Raw genomic sequence first — 21099 nt, 5'->3', positions numbered from 1 at the left:
TTAACAAACAACATATTTATTGAAGTGAGACCATAAATTTGTGGTTAATTTTCTAATAACAAAGTTAAGTAATGGGTACTGTAGTAAAGTCATGGTTGATTTTCATAGGGGTAAAACTGGTCGTAATAACATTACTAAGTGTAACATTTTGTTTACAGGATGTTACAATCACCTAAATGCTTCCAGTCCGCAGTATAATTGATGTCTTTTTTTAACACCTCTCTTAATTTGACGCAAATCCAACGGCGCAAATACACACCAGTTTCGCGCACGAGCGCAGACCAGACGATGAAAGCGCAAATGCGCTCGCACCTTATCATCCAATTATCTCTAACCTGTTAGCTTTACCCTTTGATTACTGTCCAAACACACTGTTGAATAAACAAGCTGTGCCATCGACCAAATGTGGAGTCGATTTGTTTTCGAAATATTTATCTAATCTCTGAAGTAAAAATGCACATTTTGGAAAGGCGTTTTTTGGACATTTAACGGATGGCGAAACGCGTGTGAATAATGCAGATTTATAAGACTTTTTAAGGCTTACACGACTAAGCGGATTACAGTCTTGGGGTGAGTTCTTACAGTCTTACATACAGGTTTATATTCAAATAAAAGATTAGTTTATTTTATTGCAAAACGCACAACGTCGCATATATGCGTTTTGAATTATATTTTTGCATGCAAAACCTAACCAAGACGCACTATTCCTGTAGAAAAAAACAAGCAATTCTAGTGTTTTTTGTTGCAGATACCATTACTGTTTTATTAAATTTACTAAATTCCTTTGTGTTGTGTTTAGGTCTTATTCCAGTGGGATTTAATCGTTTTCTGTTGGTTTCCATCCGCCAGATAACGTCCCGCCAGAACCCAACATATTACCAGTAAGAGACCATAACATTTTGCACTTAAACCAATACAATTCCCATTATAACCATCCCTTAGAACTTGTGTGATTTTTTTTTTTAATTTAAAACGGATTCCATAACGTGTACCATAATACAGTCTATGCGTATACCAAGATATTTGATAAATAAACGATTCATAAATTAAAATAGTCAGGTCTCAAGTAAACTTTCCAAACATTTCCAACTGATTGTTATTCTCCTTCAGTTCGGCAAAGTGTCAGTCATTCGCGCCAGCCAATCGAGAGTCACGTGGGCGGGGTCTAACGGCAACGCTGGGTTGTCCAAAGTCTCCGAGCACGTCTTGAGGACACTTCAAGACTGGCAGAGTTGAATGCAAAGACGAAGAACAGGCGAAGCACTGATCCTGCCTCTATACTACATCTGAGTTTCAGACTGCGATGCTGCCTGTCCAAGGATCCTGCGCTGCTTAGTATTTCTTCTGCATTTGTAGGAATGTCCGTTTGCGCTTTTACGCAAAGGATGCCTTAAAACATTTTAATCCAAATAATCTTATTGCATGGATTATCGCGGCAAATTCCTCCTGTAGCGTGTCACAATCTAATATATTAGGGGATTTTGGCAAATTGTTCATTTTATAAAGCCGTCGTTTAGAAATCGCATAGGTTTTCAACAAATGAGAGCGCTTTACGCATCGGATTCTTCTCACGCAAGTGACCGATTTGTGCCTGTGGATCTCTCACTTGTAGAGACACCCCGGTTATAAAATCAGATTTTTACCGGTGGACTCGTTTTGCACCGCCATGGATACAACTATGTGGAGTTATTTATTTGCACTTTTCGTAGTGCTTTGTCGAGTCAGAATGGCACGGTCTGCAGTATTAGAATCGATATACTGGAATACGTCGAACACCAAGTAAGTACATGCCATTTTACATTTGTTGATTTCCCCCTTGATTTCATTGACATAAACCCAAGACAGACCACTAAGAAAATGATCCGTGTCACTTTGGTGAAAGACCACCCACCTTTCCAAACCGCTGGGTATTAGATACTATGATGCTTCAGACGGTGCAGCACTCGCGTCATTGGTTTAGAACACAATATTTATTTGTGAAAACTTTATTCACATCCCTGTAAAAAGGTCAGCTTGGGTTACTCTGGGACCTTCAAATGTTTTACGAAACCGGATTAAAGTAAATCTTTCTACGCGTTTTCTTATGTGTATTTACAAAATTCAATGCTTTGTGCACCCTATGACAAATCCCAGGTTAATGCAATGAAGTGCATAAAAATAATTTGGTGAGGATGCACAGTGTCTTCAAAACTTCAAGAACCCTGAAAAAGGCTGTAGAATGAACTTGTCCTTCAATGTGAGCAACCCGCTATATACTGTAGACCTAACATCTGGAGGCTACCTTTTTAAGTTAGAGAACTGATTGTAAGTCGAGAAATGGAAATCGAAGAGTGCATTATAGCTTTTGACTGACTGCCATAGAGAGATTTTCTGGCCGGGTTTCTGTTTTCAGTGTGAAGTGTTTAAGTAAATGGGTGTCCAAGGTCTTTCCACAATTATGCTTAAGTCCCACAGTGCACCTCTCTGCGTAGAGAGTTCACTGTACTCAAGAAAGTGAAAGGCACTTAACTAAGACAAGTGCTACTTTTGCAGACTCAAACAGCTAACAGCTGTCTACATATTCTCTTTCTTGTCATTAGGTGGTCTAAACATGGTGATAACTTGCCATTTGTTAAATTAACCCGAAACACTTCTTTGACATTATTGTCATTCATTATTTAGGACTTAAGTCAGTATTATCCAACCATTATGACTTTCATTTCACATTTTGTTGTAAATTCCCTCACATGTTTTACACCAATAACCGGTTGCTGAAGTGAAACGTGTTGCCTGGGGTTGCATCTTCCCATTCACGGGTCAGCATTCAGAAAGATCAGTTTTGTTTAAATGCAGGATGACGTTCTTTTAAGATGCTAAGCTCCAGTGTACCGGGGCTTTGCTTCAGGTTGTAATCGGTTTTCATGAGTTCCAGTAGCTCAGTGGGTAATCTTTGTCACAGGGCTTCAGAGACAAAAGGTGTTCTGGGATGAAGGCACGGTCCAACCCCCAACTCGGTTTGTTCTTTGCAATAGCCACACAGAAGTTGGTACTGTGGGGGGGGGGGGCATGGGGTTGGAGGAGGGGCACTAAGCTTCCTGTCTTCTTAGGACCCCCAGCAGAACCTCGAGGGTCTCTTTCTTTCTGGCTTTTAATGACTTTATGAGAAGGCGAGGTAGAAAGTGACTCTATTATTCAACGATAGGGAGCATGAAAACGTTTTTATGGTACTTTCGTTAAAATGATTCTACAAATAAATCCAATGCATTTAAACGTATTTACAACATAATATGGAGTGTATGGATTATAACGTGAAGTCGGCATAATCTATGAATTTGCCATAATAATTGGATCTTAACTGAGTAATGAAGATCTATAAAGATTTAACAACAAGGGCAGCAGTTAAACAGCCGATTTATTAATTGCACAAAGAGTTTTGAAAGAAAGGTATGCAATGGAAATGGAAAAAAGACATCTGGAAAGCTAAAGACATTAGTCAAAACGAAAGCAAATCAAGTGTAAGCCAAGGTCCCGATATCCTGATGATTTACATGCATTTTCGCTCGGCTCTGAATATTAGCCAAAGGAAATTGCTTGTCTCGTTCCATTTCTGTTGATTGCTTGTTTTACAATGCAGGGAGGGAGAGGAGCGGCCCGAGTTTCCTTGTGTAATTTAACAAAAGTTTTCTGGCTATTGTTCTCAATTGGTTCTGCGACGTAATGTGTTTATTGCTAGGCCAAAGACCTTTTTGCAGAATTGACCTGATCTTGTATATGAGGTTTATAAAGCTATAAAGTCAAACTGTTTTACGTCAACTAATTCATTTCTTGATATACTGAAGATATTGAATACGTTTTGTATGTTGTATTACTGGAAATCATCAATGATGCATTTTACGAACAATGCAAATGACAATAACACTAATACCGTTTACCTTGTTTTTTTCGTTTTAGGTTCGTCCCAGGAAAGGGTTTAGTGCTGTACCCCCAGATCGGGGACAAAATGGACATTGTGTGTCCGCGAATCAAGACAGGCACCGCTGAGCAGACGAACATCGAATACTTCCGGGTCTATCTTGTTACCAAAGAGCAACTGGAGAGCTGTCGGGTCGCTAAGGGCGACATGGCGCTGCTCAACTGTGACAAGCCCGACCAGGACGTGAAGTTCACCTTCAAGTTTCAAGAGTTCAGTCCCAACCTGTGGGGCCTGGAGTTTCTGAAAGGGAAAGACTATCACATCATCTGTAAGTTATCTATCTCAAGTGCTGATTCACCATCGCTTTTCTTACCTCTCTTGTCGCTCGTAAAGCTGAATTGAATAAGTCGAAATGTAAAGCCGATCCCACCCCTGGGAATTTTAGCATCCAACAATCGTCTCCAAAGATATCTTTTTCCCGTGTTTGTCTGGGCAGGGGACATGTGGTCTTGTTAACAAATCAAGTTTTATTTACTATTTAACATATTCAGTCCCCTGGTGAGATTATTTTCTACACAAGATGTCTTTGTTAGTGCGTAGTGTTTAATCAGTTTACAAATCAGTTTTAAGTACGTTTTTAAACTCAAATTTATGAATTACATTTGTCAAATAACTCTGTTAAAGCTGCAATCTGTAACCTTCGTCTCTCTATCGCCATCATTGTTTAAAACATTTAAATGCAGGTCATTTTTCCTAGCTTTCGAGGATTTACGCAAAATGATGTCAAACTAACGTCAAACTGACATTTCTCTCGAAAACGTACCCGACAGCTCAAATTTTAAATCGTGTTTTTATTTACTTGCTCAATAACTTATTTTGTGTTCATTCTTTATAACAACAAAACAGATTTCCTAGCTTTCGAGGATTTACGCAAAATGATGTCAAACTAACGTCAAACTGACATTTCTCTGGAAAACGTACCCGACAGCTCAAATTTTAAATCGTGTTTTTATGTACTTGCTCGATAACTTATTTTGCGTTCATTTTTTTATAGCAACAAAACAAACCAAGTTTTCCAGCTTTAAGGTCTGTTATTTGTTCCCTTTCATTTCGGTGGATTAGGCCAAGCTCTCCATTGTTCGAAGGCTGTTCATTCGCTGGCCCTCTAGCTGGATGTTATTAAGATCAGTTGACCACGAATGGGTGTATCGTTCAGTTTTATCGTGTGTTGATCTCAGGCCCTTTTTCAGTTGGCACATTCCTTAATGGCCGTTTATGTGATTTTAAGATTTGCACGCTCCAAATCCCTCAATCCTTGCCAGTATGGATCGGTTTGATGTGATTTTTAAAGACAGCTTGGCCCGTAGCCCGAGGGACGTGGATATCTGACCTAAATGATTCTAAAGAGACTTACCTCCATGACTGCGCCCCTCGCGTGTATGTGCGTGTCAAAATGCGTGCGTGTAACTATGATGTATGCGACAGTTGACAAAATGAGACCAAGAGGACAAACGTTTTTGCTCCTTTTTGGAAAGTCTTGTATAAGTGTTAAAGGGTGAAAAAAGGCATTTTGGTATCAGTTTGTAGATACTAGTAGAACTAGAGATTGTACGATTATTTTCAGTTTGAGTAAATATACACATATTGCGATTGTGTTACATATTGTTGGACCATTGGAGAAAGTATTTAGCATTTGTTCAAATGCCAAGAGCATACATCTGCAAACAGGATGTGTGGTTAAAACATGATCACCAAAACAGTTAAATGCTTTGAGATATAATGTCTTCTAAAGCTAAAAATAACCTGAAACCTACTGCCTGGATCCTACAATTATGTTATTGTATGTATCTACAATTATCCACCTCCACTCTGTTACTTTGTTCCCGTCTCCGTGACTGGGTGAGCTGCGCTGGCCCGGGGCACTGAGTGTGCTTGTTGTGGTTAGGAAATGAGCGGGCTTCATTCAAGCCTGGGAGTCGGGTCACATCTAGAGGGGCCGCTGCACACAAATGTGGCAACGGTTGTAGGGAATTGGGACATGTTGGGAAAAAGCCTGCGCTCTCTGCATCTTTCAGCCTCTCTCTTTCTCTCTCTCCTCTTTAGATCGTTCTCTCTCGCTGGCTTTCTCCCTCTGCCCATCCCCACACTATTCTTTACGTGCCCTGAGCAGTTTGGAGGGGAAGTCCATTTGTTTGTGTGGGATTGGTCTTAATCCTGGCGGTGAAAGGGAGATTACGGCCAATGGAATTCTTTAGCTCGGCTATCAGAGAGAACAGCGTGTGTGCGCAGGCACAATGGTCTTTAAATCGTCCAGCGGGCCACTATGCCGTCCGCGGATTGACGGCAAAAGCAAATCCTTGATATTCCGTGATTACGATGTGAAAAGACGTCACTAATGTGCTTAGTTTCTCTAAAGTTGGAACCTGCGTGATCACGCCTGGGTTTATTATTCACAGTATGTGGTTTTTCGTGAATTAGCGTCCCGTTTTCTTAATGATTTTCTTGAGGATTTGCCAGCAACAAACGCAAGCTGTTAAGAAGCTTTGAGGGGCTGCAAAACGGTGATTTTTCTCTCCGTGCGAGCAAGCTGAACCTTTAACATCTGCATGCTCGCACACAATGCACACTGTTAGAGCGACTGCTGAACACGTGACGCAAATGTCCTCGAGGAGCACTTTAAAGGATTTAAAGCACCCGTGTGTACACGTATGGAAAGTTGACCCGGTCATAAACTAACTCACTTAGCGCTGCTAAACCTTATATTGCCAAATACTGCACATCCACACGCGAAAGAGTGCACGCGAAATGAACTGGAGAATGAGGAGTTGTGATGGGATTTACGATAATATTGGCAAGATTGACAGTGTTTTTTATTTTTAAAAAAGTGTTATGCTTCGAGTTGGGTGAATCTCACAAAAGCAACATTCAGATCACATTCTTCAATCGTGTCAAAAAATATATTTAAAAAAAATTATCAAACCGACACACGTTTCACATTCTTTTTAGGAAAAGCATGACTCTTTCTGTGTCGCCAGTTTCTCGGCATCAACCTAAAACTTTGACTATACACAACTTAAAGTGTCAAGTATTCAATTATTTTGTTATTGCAAACCATTGCGATATGCACATTGGAGTTATTTTGTTAAATTCCATATATCTTGAAGCCCTAGTTTTTCTATTTCTTTGCATTGTAACAGAATCTCTTTCAATTCTATTACAGTTTTAAAACATATATAATTATCTTTAAGTGGAATCATTTATTTTTATTTCTTATTCATTTTAAGGTGAAATGTGAAGTTTTTAACATGTTTCTTCATAAAATGAATCTGGAAAATCTTTGCGTTTGCTTGAATAAAATGATCACATGGCTAATTCAGTCTTTCTTTTTTCATTCTCTTTCCCCACAGCCACATCAAACAGTACCCTGGGAGGACTGGACAACCATGATGGGGGCGTTTGCAAGACCAAATCCATGAAGCTGACTCTGAGAGTTGGACAGAGTAAGTACCACCCGCACCGTCATCCTCCATACGCACACCTGCTTCAATGCAATGATGAAGATCTTTCCTGCCATAACGGCCAAACCGTGGACCGCTTCAGCAGAGGATGTCCACGCTCGTGTGTCTCAGCGTGTAATTGAAATGTCATGTGAGCTTGTTTCCTATGGCTATGCCAGCTGTCCCTTTTTCGGGCTTGTGGGGAGATGGAAGCAGCTTTAAGCCAATTCATTAAATTCGCTCTCAAATCCTGCGGCATTATACCTAGAAGCCAAAAAGATGCGAGGGTGGTCTGATATTAAGTTCGGACTGGTTTTTGGTTTTGCTTAACACGTACTGGCGTGCACTAGAATGTTTAGTGTCCTTTTTGTTAATGGTTTATTATTTATTTGTTTTCAGGTCCAACAGATTCATACTCGGCGAAAAACTATCCCACGAGACATCCCCCAAAATACCCAGACAGTGAGGACCAAAACAACTTTAGCAAAGAAAATGATGTCGTCAGCAAAGTTGGTATGTGACAGTGTGTTTGGAAACACACATTTTACCCTCAAATCCCCCAAAATAATAAGAAATAACTGTAAGCAAAACCTCAAAAGTAAACTGTCAGAACACATTGCCGGAATGACTATGGTATACATCACGGTTCAGTTTGTCTCAACATGACTGCCAAATATATATAAATATTTATTTATGTTCACAGTTTGGACCTAATGACAAAAGTTATTGTATTTTAGAAATCAACGAATTGCAAAACACATTTTAGAAGTGTAATGTTCACATTTTTTATTAAATTACTGATGCTATTTAATAAACGTTTCAACAAAAGTTTAGTTTGGTCTTGTTTGCTTAGATCACCCATTGATGAAAATCACCTATAACTGAAATAACTTTACTTTAAACCACTGTAATAAACAAAAAACAAGTAAACATAAACTCACATCTCTCTCCTTGTCCAGACTCAGTACCTAATGGGGAGGCCGGGGGCAAGAGCGGGGAGTCCGTGGGGTCCGCCGGTTCGGATGTGGCTTTGTTTGCCGGCGTAGCATCTGGTGCCGTGATCTTCATCGTCATCATCGTCGCTCTGGTTGCGCTCCTTCATCGGCGGCATCAGAAACACTCCGCACAATGCTCAGGCCCGTTACCGTTAAACACGTTGCCCAAACGCGGCAGCGGGGCCAGCGGAGGAAGCAACAACAACGGCTCCGAGCCGAGCGACATCATCTTTCCCCTGCGGACCTCTGGAAGCATGTACTGTCCTCACTACGAGAAGGTCAGCGGTGACTACGGTCACCCCGTCTACATCGTCCAGGAGATGCCACCGCAAAACCCTGCAAATATTTACTATAAAGTTTGACGTGACATTGTAAATGATCGGAGGACGCAGAACAGCGTCGGGTGAAAAGCTGAACAGTGAACGATGGACGTCTGTTTTGCGATGCCCGATTTGTTCAGCGCTTGAAGTGCGAGACGAACTTGTTGGTTTCAAGGCTTCGTTCTGGATTAAGTGGAAATTTGTTCTTCTTAAATGTGGATCTGAGAAAACTGAGTGACTTTTAAAAACTTGAGCGATGTCGCAGATGAATGAGCAGTGCTTCAGAAAATCTCAGACAAGATGAAACCGAGCAGTACGTGAAGAGCGAGGACACCGAGGAGTCTCATTATGTTATGAACGATTTTTAATTTATTGTTTTGGTTTGTTTTTATGTTTCGTAACTCATAGTTCAGAATAAAACTGGACAGGAAGTCAACTCGGTTCTTTTACCTTGAAAACGTTCAGTACGTTTCTGTCAATCCAATAAAAGTCCGATTGCATCCCAAAGATGGCCTGTCGGATGCGTATTCCTTATCAGTGTTTTTCCAGCCCTCATGCAGTTTCAACCAAGCGTTTGCCCGTGTGGTCCTCAAAACGCATGTGGTTCTTCTTTGGCTCATGACTTTTTAAACATTTATTCACAGCAACAAACAAACAAAACCGAAGCTCAACATGAAGAAAGTCCCTTTGTTGACTTGTTAATGTAAATACAATACCCTGGCATTTAAATTATGCTTTAAGTTATGTTTTTGTACGTATTGAAATACCGTTCGCCAATTTTCCACAATACGAACGCTGTCTCTTTAAAAAAAATCACTTGATTAAACCAGAAGCTTCTTATTGCAGTTACACACCGATATTGCGAACACATGATCAACATGTTCGTTTTTTTCAAATCTTGCCATTGTTAGACTTGTTTGTTGATTCTAGATGATAGTGTTTTGAGGAAAAATGTCACATTCCAGATGGCTGACAAGGTTAAACGAAACGATTCACCGCGGTCGCTGGTGCTGCTCTTTCAAGACTTTTTTGTGGATGAATGAATGAACGAATGAAAAGTACACAAAGTTGTTTTCTATTGTTGAAATAAACTGTGGCCTCGAAACTCAAATCGCAGATGTGGCTTGACTCGATTTGTAACATTTCAAATAGCATCACTGTCACAAAATTGTTGTTCCAAAATCGCGACGCAATCAGGATTGTAAACGATAAATCAAACTGTCATGCCGCAAAAGAGGTCTGATAGATTCACTAAACCCAATCAGTGATAGAATTGGAGTCTTCGTCATCAGCTCTGGTTTTCGCATCTAAACTAAACTAAAACGTTTTTCATCATCTTAAAAACCTTTTGATCTGAAGGCTCTCGGCCTGGATGTATAAAATTACTTGTGTGGAGAAAAATTGTGCCAATATATTAATTTCTTACAATACGAAACAAATTGTAGTGTTTTTGTTGTACAACTGGAAGAGTGTTGCGGAAATGTTTGGTTAGATTCCCAGGAAAAATGCATGAAATGAATGCACGATAAGTCGCTTCAGATAAAAGCATCTATCAAAATACATAAAATTGTATAAAAAATGTTTTTGAAAAGAATAAGAAATAATGAGAAAATACAACCAATAGATGGGAACTTACTTTTAAGTAAGCATCTCAGGGTGCGTCCTCAAGAAACTGCTTGATTTAACAAAAAAAATGATTTAGGATTTTTTTTGGTCACAGTATGATTTCCAAACCTACGTTTGGGTTATTTCATCGTTTTGAAATAGCGTTTACAATTATCCTGGAATGTGTTAACTATAAATAATAAATAATGGACCCTAAACTTTCGAAATGGTAGTGTACTGTGTATATAAATACAAATATTGACTGAAGCCACTATAGCACTGCTTAAAAAACCTGACTTTTTCCTGACTAAACCATTTTTTTATTACATTATTAGAAGTATTTTGATGACTTTGATTTATTTTTGATGACCTTTCTTACAAAATTTTTGTTACCCAATGTAATCAGATTGATTCAGTCAAATTTGACTTAAACCGGTTCATTTCGAGGTTACCACACGAAACACATTTTCAGGTGACCTGACAAAACATCAGACCGCCTGAAATCAGACTGTCCGATCAGCCGGTCTTTTTAATCCCCTCGGACACACAGGAAGCCCATACCGCTCGGTTTAGCGGCCAAATGACGCATCGGGTCACCGAGACACTCGGACCTCTCCCACAGCGGGGAGTAATGTGTTACATTTCAAAAGCAGCGCTCGCACCTCGTGACCCCGACACACACTTTACTGTCTCACACGATCCTAACTACACTCACACGCTCCCACACGTTTGCGTTTGCTCTTTTCTCGAAGACTCACAGAGTCAGATAAGGACCTCTAACCTTGCACAGCACATTATCTGCGCCTCTTTTTTACCCTCTTGCGTTACAAACAATATTCCACCCCTGGACGCGGAGCATGGGTAGAGAAACACAGGAAACGGTGTGTTTTTGTTATGGAGAAACAGAACAATGGGGTTATAAATCTCAAAGTCAAGCCAACTGCCTATCACTAATAGCCAAAAGAAACAGCTCTGTCATTACAGGAATGATGGTCATTTTAGAAAAAATATATAATACATCCTGGATTTTTTTTCGTTTCTGGGAGTTTTGCACGAGTATGATCTATCTACAAAATAAATGAAACCCAAATCTCAGTTTGCGGGTGAGGTTTATGGATCTAACTTATATTTGTTTAGCAGACACTTTTATCCAAAGCGCAAATGGGAACGCTTTGGATAAAAACGCTTTTATCCAAAGCGACTTACAAATGAGAGAGGATTTAACATTTTGTCGAAGCCAACAATAAGCATAGTTTACAAAAGCTATCTTTCAAGGGGGAATAAAGTCGAAGCTTGGAAACTTTTATGTGTTTGTTTTGAAAAGGTTTGTAGTGACAGACCGCGGTTTTGGCCAGGGCCGATTTTTTGGTCCATTTGAGATCACCGTCCAACATTCATTGCTGTTTCTGCAGATTAACAAGTGTTGCCCAGAGGAAAAGTTCTCAGATGTTGCTCTTTCTAGCTCAGGATATTTAATAGAGTTGTGTTTCATTTAAGTATCAACTTTGTCTCAGGTGTTCTCCTAAAAACATTTAGGCGATGAGATGAGACACGAAGAGAATAAAGGTGTAAAATGAAGGTACATAAAGGTAAATTCCCTGAGAAATGTCTAAAGGGATAGTTCACCCAAAAATGACAATTTTGTCATCATTTACTCCTCACATTGTTCCGAACCTGTATACATTTCTTAGTTCTGCTAAATACAAAGGAAGATATTTGTAAGAATGTCAGTAACCAAACACTGACTCCCATAGTATTTATTTTCCCTACTATGGCAGTAAATGGGAGATGAGATCTGTTTGGTTACAAACATTCTTCCAAATATCTTCCTTTGTGTTCAGCAGAACAAAGAAATATATATAGGTTTGGAACAACGTGAGAAGTAAATGGTGACAGAATTGTCATTTTTGGATGAGATATCCCTTTATCCCTTTAATTTTTGAGATCTTCAAAAATGACTTTCAATTGCAGACTGCAAATTTGAGCTTAGTTTGAGACAACATTGAGATCTCTTCTAAAACTCCCATGAGACATTTGTGACTCTCTCAAGAGAACATCTGAGATGGGAGACCTAAGCAAAACTGTCCATTTGCTCTCCATTTAACCTCTCTGATGTATAGGAGAAGTAACTGAGATGCTGAAAACATTTCCTCCGATTCTTCTTTCCTACGGGTGTGTCATTTCAGTTTTCCAAAATGTAGTGAATTTCAAGAACGTAATGTGTCAAAAAGCGTTCGTCTGTCACGTTAAATTGTATCACATGCCATTTAAAAGCCCGTATTGATTATAGTTTGTAGACGTTTCCCGACTGTGGTCTGAAAAGAGGAAATTGAAACTAGCAGTTTGAGTAAATCCAATGTACCCAATGCATTTTAAATACTGCGCCGCTACGCCAAAGCGTGGAAGACTTCTGAAGAGGTTTTGTTTCACGCTCGTCACCTAAGAGCTATTCACAATGACTTGGAATTACATCACCCGCGACACACAATGCTCCATTAAATCAGCGAAGTCGCGCACGCGGAAGAGCGGGTACATCTGGACCAGAAATGACAAAAGATTTTATTTCCTGCTGCTCCGAACGCATTTACAGCTGCTTCGAAATTTAAGAGCTATTGCTCACAGACCACAATGCCTTGCACCGTAGCGGGGGATTGTGTGGTGCTCCTTTACAAACGTGTGACTCAAAACTGGCAGGAAATGGGAAACTTTTGGGGAAGAATCAAGATATCATGTGGCAGGCACATTTCCTCCTTACCAGAGCCTGTAGGCAAAACTAAAGGACCAGTGAAGGAAAATGGGGGCTGGTGTGTGTGTGTTGTGTGTGTTGTGGGGGGGTTGTCGGGGTGGGGGGAGACACATCTGTCATGCAGGGTGGGAAAAGAAGGGAGGGTGAGGCTAGAGTATGTTTTTACTTTGGCGGAGAGTCATAGATCATTTCTGACCTGTCTAAATGGACCTGTTTGAATATCCTACTGTACACAGGTTTGAATTCCTTTAACTACATGAGGTCGCTCAACCTGTGTTAGTTTAAGACCTTGGGACATAAATTACCCAAGATGCCTTGTGTACAGACCTGCGCTGCAATAGCATCAGTATTATATTGAAGTAATGCGCAGAAATGGATTCTTTCAATATCGGCGGCCTTGCGTACTATAGCATTAGATTTTTCTCAATACGATAAAAGATGATTAGGAAATCATTTAGATCCATTCAGTGTTCCAGCCAGCCATTTTACCTTGCAATTGAATAGGAGTCTATAAATGTAAAACCCATATCCAGCTGTAGTTTGATATATAAAGTGCCGCACGAAATGCAATTTTCTGAAATGACATCGCATCGCAATAAGTTGCGAATAAACGAAGAAATAACAAACCAAAAGCAATCTGTCAGTGCCGCAGACAAAGCGCCCGCGGATGAAGCCTTCAAAGATCCTCTTGACGTTTCGGTGCGTCTCTCAACGCCATATATCACCCTCCTCACGTTCAAATGACAGGGAAAGTGGAGGAAAGATTAAGGGCTTGCGCGCCGAGGAATGTTAAGTGTGGCTGAAGCATGTGCGTTGAGTATAGACTGGTGCGCGTTCAAGGCCAAACGGTTTGGAAACAATTAAAGTAATGGAGAACGAAAGCGTGGAGGCCCCCCCATCCCCCCCGACACCTTCCAAATCCCAGCAGATGACTAACAATCCCACGGAGCCCCGGTGTCACCTCAGACAGTCTTATTTCTCGCTCTCTTACTGGTGCCCTATCATACCCGGCACGGCGTTACGCATCCCGACGTTTAAACATTTAAAACGCTCCTGTTTTTCTTTGGGAATGACTTCAAAACGTAACACGTGGGGCAGGGGGGTTAAAAGCATGATTAAATCTCCCCGTCTTGCCGGCACATCTAACCAATAGAGACTCAAGGTCAGAGAATTCGTTTTCCCTCAAAGGTCCTGTGTGTTCTGAAAAGTCAGGCACTATAGCAACCAGTGTGTGAAAATTGCCAATGCCTCAACATTTGTTCCAGCAAAAGCAAATCCTCAATTGTCTCAAAGGAGCGTACGCTGATGGCCAGATGTGCCGTTGTCTGTCGTTTGCTTGGCGCTAGAAAGACTTTGGCCCCGGGGTGTGGAGTTCCCCTTCTGCCAAGTTCTGGCGTGACATCCCTGTCTGGGGGCCTTCTTTTACATTTTAAGTATCTGCCGCTCTCATTCTTTAGAGTCGTAATTTAGTCTTTGCAAAACAGTCAAAGCGCCGATTTCAAAACGTGACTCAATGAAAGCGATTTAAAAGAGATGTAGACCTCATTCTGGGGGAACAATTAGAAAAGTTCAGCCCCTCGTGGATGAACCTTGACCCCCTACCCCGCCTGAGCCTTGGACAAAACAAGGATTAAATGCCATCTGATTGCATTTAGTTACAGATCATTATGAAAAGAAAGAAAAGAATGAGAAGTGTGAGGGGATGAATGTGTAATCAGATCGCCAGGGAAACAATCTGACATTTGCTCAAGCAATCTGACATTTGCTATCTATCCATCCATCCATCCATCCATCTCTCTCTCTCGAATATCTTGATTCGAATATTTGTACGTACAAATATTCATACGTTTTTGTACGATTCACATCGCACAAATGTATACGAAATTGCCACCTCATAAAACAGTAACATTTTCATATAAAATCAAGCTGGAATATTTAATTTTCTTATCCAGGATTAGGCAATGAAAATACTATTCTTTTTCCAACACAATTTAGTGACAAATTCGTATGTGAATCGTACAAAAAGTAAGATTAGTAGAAAAACACCCCTAAACCTGTCACTGGCACGAAATCGCACCAAAACGTACGAATGAGATCAAACACATTTATACATATCAGCCGCCTCGCAAAACAGTTACGATTGTGTTGGTAAAAGAGTCTTTACATTGTCATACCATAGATAATAACATTAAATATACCAGCCTTATCTCACGTGAAAATGAATCTATTTTACAAGGTGGCAGTTTCGTAAGAATTTGTTCGATGTGAATCGTACAAAAATGTAAGATAATTTGAAACGAAGCAAGCATGAAGGTCCACCACTAAACACAAACGGCACTGGGGCGAATGCAGATTGTACGAAATGTGTTCGAATGTCATTTTAGGAATTTATGTAAATTAGTTGCGATATCATATAGTTATAAGTAGGGATGGGTACCGAGAACCGGTAAATAATTGGGTCGATACCAGAGTGTCGATAAGCTTCATGACAAACGATACTGTTATCGATACTTGCGTTGTTTTATCTCTGTGTACGTTATTCGTGTTAAATGGCGAATTAGAGGCTGCTGCCTGTCATTTTCCATCCCTGAATTATGTCCGAATGGCTGAAGTTTGCGCGACGTATGTGTGATATCTAGGGTCATATGATTTCCGCGATGTATTTGTAATCTGTTTGTTTTGCGTGTTTATGAGTGAAAGAGTGGCATGGTTGCACTTGTGGAGCTTTTAGCATCCGCGTTTCACAACGAGGAAGCTTCCGTCAAACACCCCTTTGCGGAAACCCGTCAAAATAAAAGTCCTTTATTTGAGTTAGTTATAAGTTATAAAACAAGTTATAACATTGTTTTTAATAATTCGGCCACGGAGTATATTTACTACAGTAAATTGAAGTAAATGTGCTAGTAAAATTATAAAAAATAGTACATATAATTAAAAAAAATATTACTTTATTATACTAATAGTACTTAAATTTATGTAGACCTAAAACCAGAAAGGAAAAAAGAAATACGGTCTACTAGCCAGTAAATATGTTGAATTACATTAAGATGTGCTACTATGCACATGCTAAGTGCCGTAAGTGGTATGCTAAGGAACACACACACGTTTTGTTATGTGGCATTTTCTATTTGCTCAGAAGTATTTGTAAACTGCCGTTCTAAAGCTCAGCTGTAATAAAGAAACTTAAAATGTTTAACATCTTGTCACATCATGTGTTTTTGCATCAAATTATAGAGCGTAGTATCAATAACAGTATTGATAAGTACCGGTATCGATAAGCAGTATCGATATCGGTAACAATATCGTTAAAATCTTAACGATACCCATCCCTAGTTATAAGTTAGTTATAGTTAGTTATTATATCATATTGTGCGTGCGTGTGAATTTTACGAATTCATGTAAATTAGTAAATTTATAAATTCGTAAAGATTAATTATGAGTGATATCATATTATATATAATTATATAATAAATATATACCGTATATATATATACAATATGTAATAGATAACATATATATAACTTGTATAAGCGCTAACAATAAAGTGCTAGATTTCAGATTCAAATAGCTTTATTGGCATGATAGAAAAAGAGTCTACATTCTATTCCAAAGTAAACTATTATTGTTATAATGTTAAACAATTCAATGTTAAAAAGAAAACATTCAGTTTTTAAGTGTAATTATTGAAGAAGAATAAAAACGACATCAAATTCTCCAAGATCAAACCTGAACAGAGAGACTAGATTTGTAGATAAGTGTGAAATGTTTGCAGGGAAATAGGCGAAAGCCAAACACGCTGTGAGAGCCTTACGGGACATCACAAACAGTCCGCCTGCCACCTTCCCTTCCAGCCTCTCAGCCAACTGGTTCGTCTGCAGTCACTTGCTCAGTAAATCTCTCTTGGTAGTGGATTTCACACTTCGACTGAAGCACCTCTAATTGGTTCTGTGTGAGCAACAAAAGAACACACACCCTTGAACATTTGCTTTGACAGCACTGCGAACCTTTTGTTGGCCACTTTTTAATTGAATTTAAGAGACAGCTGGGGTGACGTTTTGATGCTAAAAGCTAGCATATGGACTATAGAATCTGCTACGTCGACATCTGTAGCAAATGATCACTGTACAGTTTTTCATCGGAGTATTTTACCAGTTTCCAAGTGTAGTTGGGAAAGTTGATGTTTCGTTGTTGTGACAGGTAGAGGGGAAAGAATGGAGAGGTTTGCTGACCAGAGCTTGGAACTCACGTCCTCTTATACTCGGTAGGTCACTGCCAAAAAAAGACTTTATTGTCTCCGTTCTGATTCAAATGTCATACCCAATACACTATGAGCAAAATGTCACAATATAAATTTAGAATTGTCAAAACAATGAGTAAAATGAGCCTTCCGTTTTTGGATCATTCACAGGCATTTGCAAACCCTTGAACGGCCGGCGGATATTTCACTCCAAGAGGAACTGTGAAAGCAATAATAAGGATCGATTTTCTCATGTTGTTCTTTTGCTAAAAGCCATAACTGATCATCAATGAGGCATTTCGAAACAAAAATGTGTTCTTGAGCGAATCTGAACCTCGCTTGCGTTCTTCCCCAAACTTTGAATCAGATCACGACTAACAAGCATTTGGGGACCTTTTGATACTAATAGCTTTCTACTGCCGAGGAATGGATCCCATCCTGAACATCTGTGCGACATTGACTCCAAACAAGCCTAAATGGCTTCCACCGTGCTTTTCACATGCTCATGAATTCCCTCATCTCGATGTCTTAGATTTCTGATTGAATACACAATGTAACCTCTCGCTCCTCATCGAGAGCCATTCTTTCTGGAGAATAACGCTCAATCACGTTCTCTTCAACCGTCGCTGGCAATTCAGGAAGATCCGTCGACAATACGCCAGCGGGATTTGGACGTTTCTGCGGATTCGACAGAATCGAGGAACACGACGCAGTTTACCAATAACCTCCCCCATCCTGCTTCTTCTTCCTCGAGCAAATGTGCGATTTGACACAAAAGTGACACTCCAGTGAGCTTGAGGCCATATGGGCGCCCTGTTGTAACAAGCATGCAATTAATCCTGAATTAGTTCACCCAATCTGCCACACGTTGCAATGTGACGAAGTCTCCGTGTGTGCCCGGGGAAGCGAGCTGGAGAGGAGAGCGTGTTAACGCTACGGTAAACATGCGTCTTCCAGGAAACATCAGAGCATCCGTCCCACATTTGCTTGACATCGGACTGATCATTCCAGCTCCTGACATCTCTAGAGAATCAACGATGATGAATAATTGAAATGAATTGACACAATGCATATAGAGCAGGTGAGAGCGTAGCTCTTGGAGGGATTACGAGGTTTCAGCGGAATATGGTGGATTTGGACATATTAGGGATTTAGGTAGTCTGGATTATAATTGTTATATTTAGCGTTATAGTTATGAAAATAAACACAATCAGCTTTGGCATTCGAAAAGGAGATTCTATTCTAGATGTTTTAAAATGTTTTCAGAGGATTTGAACATCATTGACTATCAGAACAGATTCTTAGTCTTTTTATTAGATATTCTGGTGTATTATCACAGGTTGCCTCTCTATCGCCATCTCTGTTTGAAACATACAATTGCAGGTTACTTTACTTTTCCTTATCTTTGTTAAAGTCGAATGTCGTCAAACTGACATTTTTGAATGCTGAGTTTGTATGTGCTTATTCAATAGATCCCTCCAAAACAATTTTCAATTTTTCTAAATTGCATTTATTAGCAAAATTGAAACGGGACCAATGTGTCAAAATGCCAAAAAGGTGCGATGTTTGCCGCTCTTGAATGCTTCAAAGAAAACAAGTTCATATTCATTTTTAAACGACACAATACTAATGGTTTTACATGTGTTTTTAGAATCCGTAAAAAAAATGAATATGGAATAAGCTTTCTCTCCGTCTTTTTCACATTGCTGTTGGGTGACTGTCATTCTTGATATTTGTTTCTGTTGAGATTCAACAGACACTGGACTGAAATGACCACAATACATGCAGAAGTGCTGATTAAAGCCAAAACTGGAGTGGCCTCTTTTTTCCACGGCTGTAAATTGTGCGGTAATAATAGTTCGCCTAAAAATGTACTCACTCTAAATTCATTACAAACCACGTTTGACTTTCATTATTGCATGCAACACGAATGGTCTCTAACAGACTGTGTCCAGCTGCTTTCCTTAACAGGCAATGAATGCCAATGGTGACCAGCATCTGTCCCTGGGCCCCATTCACTTTTATTGTATGGAACGACAGGGTTTGAAACGACATGAGGGTGAGTAAAGAATGGAAACATTTACATTTTTAATTGAATTACCCCAGTGTAGTCAACATGTAATGGCATTCTCAAGCCATTTGACTCCCATAACGTACTGCATTTCCAAGTAAAAGTGATGCACAGAAGAATGCACGTGGCTGGAGGGGTGAAGCTGAAAAACAAGGGTCTGGTGACATCACTGGAAACAGAAAGTTGTCTCAAAAGGGATTACATGTTGACAACCTGACTTAGGAAAAAAGGAATGCCCTAGGAATGATTATTTGTTGGCTTTAAAGAAAAAGGAAATCAAATATGTAGGCCTAGTCTATTAACTCATAAATATAATTATCATTAATCCCAATCATTATTCATCAAACGAACAACAAATGACTTTTGGTCATCACAAGATTCCCCTTCTCTTTCGATTCCGCAAAGACTTGGGAAAAATATTTTCCCAGCGTGGCCACAACCACCGTCTTTACTTTGTTTAAATCCTAAAGCTTCTGTGTTTGTTTTGAAAGAGAGACCAGTGCTGTTGTGTCTGAGGAAACCATGAATCACAGAGCACCACAGCCTACACCGCACACACTTCACACACGCTTACTGAGCGACACGCCAAGATATTTATCCAATTAGTACAAATAATCACGTCTATATTTCTAAGTACTAACATAAATCTAAGAGTCACATTTGACTTTGTTAATCATTTACTCTAATAAATACACCGGTGATTGAAAGTTTAATGGAATGCATTGTGGGATTAAAGCCGAGTCTATCCTTAATTCCTAAACTTTGCGAGAACCAAACCAAACACTAAGTCATACGCTAACAAGCATCATTCACGCTAAATGGAAAATGTGGAAATGTTCCGGGTTATTCTTTGGTTCTCTGCAGAACGGTTTATGTTCAGTGATAATGATCATGCCGACTTTACAGGTCTGATGTTATCGCGGTGAGAGGTGCTTTTTTCACTTTTGGACTCTTGGAAAGTATTGTTTAAGTGTCCCAAGTGGCATTTAGTGGTCAGAAAGAATAAACTGGTGTAAAATTGGTCTCTTTCGCTTGTCACTGGGAAAGTTCTGTCAAAGTATACATGAAATATGAAACATTTTGCACTTACACGTCAGGGTGCAAGCTGTCTCTTACCGATTCACTATGATAAGCTTATAAGAATGATTTAGAAGTTGAGCTGTAGCGTCCGATTTTGCTGGACATGTCAGTTTGACGTCGTTTGACTTTAAAGGAATAGTTCACCCAAAAAATGCTCCCCATAGACTTTCAGAAGGAATAAAAATGACCATTTTTGGGTGAATTATACGCAAAAGTATTGTAACGTACGTAAGTATGTTAACGTACGTTACGTAACCTGCAGTTTTGTTTTAAACAGAGATGGCGATAAAGAAGCAAATGTTATGGTTTGCAGGAGTGATGCACCAATATTTCGGCCAGTAATCGGTATCGGTCGATAAAAACAGCCGATGATTAGGGCCGATATATCCTGTCAATCCATAGAGGACTAGAAAATGCTATGAATTTTTAATTAAGGCAAAGATGTCCAGTCTTGCTCATAAAGGTCCTGCAAAGTACACACCTGAACCAACTCGAGTTGTTTGTCTGGCAGTTTTAAACAAAGTTCCACCATGTTTTTTTATTTTAAATCTGTACGGTAATACACTGGTACTCCTTTTTCACGGGTTCAAAAGGCTTAATCATCCAAGTATGTTGTGTTTCCCACAGGCTACGCTCTCCTAGTCTTGTTTTCCCAG

General features: G+C 39.7%; 1 protein-coding gene across 1 annotated transcript; it reads left to right on the top strand.

The window, feature by feature from the left end:
• The first annotated feature begins 1231 nt into the window (after nt 1–1231).
• Nucleotides 1232–9809, top strand: efnb2b (ephrin-B2b). Its single transcript, XM_057332162.1, has 5 exons — nt 1232–1779; nt 3931–4220; nt 7300–7392; nt 7789–7902; nt 8349–9809. The coding sequence occupies exons 1-5, from the start codon at nt 1667–1669 to the stop codon at nt 8744–8746; spliced, it is 1008 nt and encodes a 335-aa protein (XP_057188145.1). The 5' UTR covers nt 1232–1666; the 3' UTR covers nt 8747–9809.
• The last annotated feature ends 11290 nt before the right edge of the window (nt 9810–21099 follow it).

This window comes from Triplophysa rosa, linkage group LG4 (genome assembly GCF_024868665.1).
Source record: "Triplophysa rosa linkage group LG4, Trosa_1v2, whole genome shotgun sequence".
Classification (NCBI taxonomy): domain Eukaryota; kingdom Metazoa; phylum Chordata; class Actinopteri; order Cypriniformes; family Nemacheilidae; genus Triplophysa; species Triplophysa rosa.
This window is presented reverse-complemented; position numbering and strand designations above follow the sequence as displayed.

What these genes read in the sequence shown, in the direction of transcription:
- efnb2b (XM_057332162.1), top strand. Translation starts at nt 1,667, where the DNA reads ATGGATACAACTATGTGGAGTTATTTATTTGCACTTTTCGTAGTGCTT. An exon ending in GAAAGACTATCACATCATCT is followed by an intron (nt 4,221 to 7,299) that starts GTAAGTTATCTA and finishes CTTTCCCCACAG; the next exon opens with CCACATCAAACAGTACCCTG. An exon ending in TGATGTCGTCAGCAAAGTTG is followed by an intron (nt 7,903 to 8,348) that starts GTATGTGACAGT and finishes CTCCTTGTCCAG; the next exon opens with ACTCAGTACCTAATGGGGAG.